The sequence below is a fragment of the Trachymyrmex cornetzi genome, unplaced genomic scaffold (genome assembly GCF_001594075.2).
Source record: "Trachymyrmex cornetzi isolate Tcor2-1 unplaced genomic scaffold, Tcor1.1 scaffold61, whole genome shotgun sequence".
Taxonomy (NCBI): domain Eukaryota; kingdom Metazoa; phylum Arthropoda; class Insecta; order Hymenoptera; family Formicidae; genus Trachymyrmex; species Trachymyrmex cornetzi.
The window spans coordinates 167,018-173,017 of NW_017299926.1; the positions used below are offsets into that span (position 1 = coordinate 167,018).

General features: G+C 34.0%; 1 protein-coding gene across 1 annotated transcript in view; it reads right to left on the bottom strand.

Annotated features, from left to right (window-relative positions):
• LOC108766706 (serine/threonine-protein phosphatase 4 regulatory subunit 1) overlaps positions 1-6,000 on the bottom strand; it is a 142,536-nt gene that overhangs the window by 114,761 nt on the left and 21,775 nt on the right. The window contains exon 3 of the mRNA XM_018516161.1: positions 1,749-1,920. Coding sequence (XP_018371663.1) covers positions 1,749-1,920 — 172 coding nt within the window. The remainder of the gene's footprint in view (positions 1-1,748; positions 1,921-6,000) is intronic.

Consider the following 6,000-nt stretch of genomic DNA (forward strand, 5'->3'; position numbering starts at 1 on the left):
GAAAGTTTAAGAAATGTGTATACGAAACATGTTGAACGTTACTTAGTCTGATAATTAGTTTTACAATGAAAATGTCCGCCCGTTTTGTATTTCTCATAACGTCAAATACAATAATCATTTTCCTTATTGTACAATTATACTTAAAAAAAATATAAAAGCATTGTACAAAAATACGCCATTGAAATTATTTATAATATGCGAAGTATAAAGAATGTCGTTAAAGAATAATTTCTGTGCGCTTTTGTGATTTAAAAATATAAAATAAAAGTTTTTAAGAAATGGCTTTTTTATTTCGACATCTACATCTATCCTTGTATCGATGTCTGAATTTTGCAATGATAACATCCTGGGTGATTTTGCGAACATAGAAGTGTACCCACGTATACTTGCTTCAAAGTTCGCTCATCCGAGACGCGTCCGAATGCCCCGAACGAGAGAACGAAGACAAATGAAGAAAATAAGAGAGCGAGAGAGAGAGAGAGAGAGAGAGAGAGGGGAAGGGACGGTATAAAGGATACCGCAAAGAGAAGGAAGACGGGGATGGTCGCACGTACGGGAAAGAGAGCGAAAGAGGCCGGATGACGATGACCTCAAACGAGGCGCCCGGCAGTTGAAACGGCGCAGAGAAGGGAGGACGCGACGCCGCGCGCCGCGACGCTGACGCACCGTGTATATTTGGCTAGTCCGTGCTCACAACGGCCGAATCGTGCATAGCAGCTTCTTCTTCTTCTTCTCGTAGGTAATACGTTCAAGCGAATTCTGTCTGCGCCGATATGAGCCGTCGGGCGGAAGGGTAAGAATAAGCATCTGAAGAAATTGGGAGAAAACACGGCGTTCCCAACGGAGAAAGTTCGTTAAACTCACTCGGCAATTTGCGAGAAAGAAACTTGAAAAGAAACAGAACGATTTTCGAACGCTACGTTCAATTTCGCTAGAACCTTCTACAGATATATATCGTTATATGTATTTTGTTTTGTTAAATTTTATATCACGATGAATATAAATTATCATTTCACAAAGAATAATCTCATGAGATAAACTGTACAGGGATTTAGCTTGAAAAAAACTATTGCTATTTCTAAAATCAGTAAAAATTTGTTTAAATAATCTCTCTAATAAATTTTCAAACAATAACATGGTACTACCTATGAGCAAATATACTGTAGTAATTAAGTGTTATACAAGTCTTATTCAAATAATCCAATAATTATTACATTGTGTTGTAACTAGTGTGATAGAATTGTTGTGCATGTTTTAGGTTTTAGGTACCTATTTCGTGTAACTGCACTCGTGTATTTGTTATAATTATACTGTAAATATATAACGTACACTCTTTTATGTATCTCCAGTCATCAAAACGAACTACTGGACCACTGTAGCATCGAGCGTAAATAAATAATTAATTATTCAATACATCGTGAGACTGAATAGAGGATCACGGTGAAGCGCAAAACAATGACGGGCAAAGCGGAAGGTATAAATGCTGTTGCATAGCGACACATCGACGTAATCTACGCTATGCGATTTGGATTGATCGACATCTCTCGCACGATGTATATCGTCGTACTCTCGGTCTTTCCATGCGAACGATCGCTAAGAGGAAGCTCCGTATTTTTTATTTAGCTTGTAGTTATACGGCCAACACTTTGCATATTTCCGTATATACCGTAAAGGATTTGCCAAAGCGAGAGGAATAAAGTCATACAACATAAACGACGAACTTTTAGAGAATGAAACGAGCTACTTACCGGTTGAATCTCTTTTCCGAGCTGGCGTGTTGCTGCAGCCGGTTGATTTGAAGGAACTGTTCATCTCCTCCGCCTTCGTCACCGCCGCCATCGCGCTTGATACCTGATGAAAAAATGATTCTGGAGCCCTCATTACCATCAATGATCTCTTCGTCATCCTCGGCTTCCATTGCTGCAAATTTGATAGATTTGGAATTAGTAAAACCACGTTATAAAATAGATCGAAATACATAGAAAATGATTTTTAAGGGATGTTTAAAGCTATGACATGTCAAATTTTCATATAAGAGACGGAGATTATTAAGTATTTCTCACTGTAAATAAATCAGAACATCTTTTTTTTTTATAATATAATATATATTTTATAATATGATATAATCAATTTCCTAAAATTGTCATCAAAATTGTCATTATTTAGCTTTGCAAATTTAGATTCAGAAATAAAAATAGATACACAATCTTAGCGAGCTCAGACATATCTGTGCTATAAATAATTTCTTGATCGAATAATATTCAATCGCAAACGTGGCAATTGGCATTTATATTTTTCTCAACTAATTTCAGCGAGTTTGTATTGTTTTCACAAATTAATATAAACGTACCAATTTTAAGATAATTTTTCGAGACACGCGCACGGTAAAATAATCTATCGGAAAAATGGTTGCTAACACAAATTGTCCACATTGACTTCAGAAGAGTGACCAAATCGATCGTAGACGATCGTACGCCTCCACTCGATGTAATTCGATTTCTTTTTATCCGCCATAAAGAACGAAGCCACTGGCGAAGAATCGACGAATGTAACGAGTACGATGGCAGCGACAGGTGATGCGATAGCAGCAAGGAAACGATTCAAAAGAGAAGATATCACGGATATCCACGAGACTTTGAACGACCTCGCCCTTACTTAAATCTCCGTTCGCCTCGCTATTCTTTATCTCGTCTGCCCCGCAATGCTATCATTTGATTTTCCTCATCGTCCTTAACACTCTCGCTTAGAATCGAGTTCTATCGATCCTTTTTTTTTTATTCTGCATTGTCTGCTTAGCGAAGTTACGAGAGGTAATGAAGTAGGATAAACAGTTGGTTAACGCATGGTTATATTGTGTGTGCGATCATACTTGAGCTTCGAATTAGATCAATTCTTGCACTTATGCCAAATTTTCTTGATAACACATTCAACATTTTTCTAAAGATAATGACAAAAGTTACTCACATAATAATTTTTACGAACAATAATTAAATTTACAGATCTATTTTTAAGTATAATTTTAATTATTTTCAACAAAGAGAAAATTAATACTAAGAATAAATAGAGAGAAATGTAATCTGTTGTAATTACTCTTTCAATGAAATACTTGTAAATCATAACTCAAGGATAATTTTGATATTATAAATACAAAGAAATGATCACAATAGTAAGAAACAAAAAATTAAGGATATATTTTCATATTTAGTGTTAAAAAATAAACTTACTAAAAAATTATACAGATTTTAATATCTCTGAGAATTTGTGCAAATTAAATATTTTTAAAATAATCATATAGGTTATTCCTTAACATTGTTCCTTGTATTTTTCTATGAATTATTTTCATTTAAAGTAACTGCTTTCTTTAAACGAAGGAACAATATCCTTAAAATGACAAAGGCAAAAAGGGAAAAAGCAAAATAGAACAACACCAGTTGCTCCGGTAAGTCATCAAAAGAAAATGGAAAAAAAATACAAACGAGAAGAAAGCAAACTCAGTGCGAGATACCGGAAAGAGAATCGATATACATCGATTTATTATCCGATATTTTAATTTATCTGATTGTGGACTTCCTTTATCGCAAAACGGATCTATCGGCTTTTCTATCTAAAACGAATATCTTTTTAAAAATTTTTTTCTTCATTACGTGATATATTCTCTAATTCTCTAATCTACTCATTCTTCCAATATATTCAGCAAAAAAGATAGAGGTTGGCTTCAAAAATTCATTTAAATCATGTTCAACACGCCATCCACATAAAACATTTTTTTATTGTAACATAAATCAAAAAATTTCTTGGCTTTATTTCCGTTATATTCCACGAACTATTGTTTTCGTCAGGCAAGCATGTGTTTCTGTCAATAATCTATATATATATGAGATGTCTAGTAAACCATGATATAATCGGAAATGATTTCTTGTAGAAAGAGAAATAAGAAATATAAAATATAGATGTCGTTTTTTGAAAAGGATTATTTCAAACATAAAAGTACTTCTGTTTCGCAATATATTGATATGTGTACGATTTAATTAATTTCTTTATAATAATTACAATAGTTGGAATATTACCGTTATCATCTATTTGCAAGCATTCTTGCAACTTATTATTTTTTTAACTTGGACAATTTAAAGTTAGTTATTGGAGATAAGCATGAATTCATAAGACGATCAAACTGATGACTATTGCGATCGGGCAGTTGTTTCTTTTACATCTGGATATATTTCTAACAAAATGTAATTTATATATTTGAACTTCGAACTCAAGACTGTAATTCTCACTATATTGATATGTATAGAAAAGTAACAAGATTTTTACATTAAATTATACCATCTTAATAACAATATAATTAAAATCTAAGTTCAAAATATATAGTACGTATTTTTAATAGAAGATAAAATTTGTTTAATTATTCGTGTTGTAACAAGTAACATTCAATCTTAAAACTTTTATATTAGGATGTAACCGTTTATAATATTTACTTCATCAACATTAAGAATAACCTATTGTTTGTCGAAACGTATGTTGTATTTTATTATAAAGATTATTAAATATTAACAATTTCAATCCAGCTCTTAGTCTCTTTATATTTATAATTTTTCTGTATTTGCCATATTATTCGTATTTCCCATGTTAAAAGATCAGTGAAATCTGGCAACAGTATATTCGGTTTTATAATAAATATCATGTAAACAAATTTTGTCAAATGGTTTACATGTATGATTAATAAACATTCACAAGACTCAATACATAACAAAACGTGCGCATTCAAAATAGATTTGCTCAGAAATCACACACACACACACACCGATTGAGACAAAAAATTATTCTAGATTATTTTATACGTACAATAAATATTTAATATTCACGTAAAATATGTTGAAATATTAAAGAACTTTAAAATTATAACTCTATCATAATTATTCTAAAATATACATAATTATAAAATATATCAGTCATAAATATATTTATGAGAAAATTATAGAAAATTAAATTATAATATATATATATTTCGATTACATTCATGTAAATCTGTTATTTTCTGCGTTTAAATCAATCTTTTGTAAACATTTTCAAATTGATGTTTCTTTCTCCCATAACATGTAATATATTGATATCGATTTTTTTATATGTATATGTACTGATATTAAAATATTTATTTCGAATATTTTAAATTGAATAAACCGAAATGATAATTGCAAAATTAAAACAGTATTACTGCGTGTACCAAATAATGCATATAATCATCTACAAATAATACAGTTTTTAATAAATTTCATGTACGAATCAAAGAAATCGTCATTTTCCCATGAACCGCGCATAGTCAGTGCGTAGGAAACCGGAGCCACCACCTTGTGCGTTATCACGCTTTCTCTCTCTTTAGATTTCCCTCTCTCCTGCGACCTTCGGAAAGTTCTCTCCCCTTTGCTCCATTCGTATTAGGCGCCACGATTGGGCGCCAAATGACGGCGACCACGACTATGAGGGGTGCTACCAGAGGGATGAAGATCGCGGAGGGTGAGAAAAGGGGAGACAGGAGACAGACAGAGTAAGAGAGAATGAGAAAGAGGAAGGAGGGAGGAAGAGAGAAAGAGAGAGAAAGAGAGGAAGAGAGCGACGGGGAAAAGGGGATGAACGAAAGGGAACGAGAAAGACAGGAAATGTGTGGAGAGAGCAGAGGGGCGTGGCAAGATGAATGATCGCAAGACGCGGGAGTATTGATCTCGGGAACTGTACTCTCTCTCGACGGCGTAGTCTCTAGCTTTCTCTCCATCTTTCTCTCTCTATCTCTCTTTCTATTCTCTCTTCTTCGTATATACGGTATATCTCCCCTTACCCGCTATAGTCTCCTCTCTTCCGCCCTTGCTTCGTCCGTTCTATCTCGAGTTCTCTCTCCTGCGTCTCTCTCTCCCGAGGCTTCGCACCCCTGTACCGGGGGTTGGGTGCCACGGCGGTTGGGTTCAGGGTCATGCGTGTACCCCCCTCACTCTCTTCCCCCCCCCC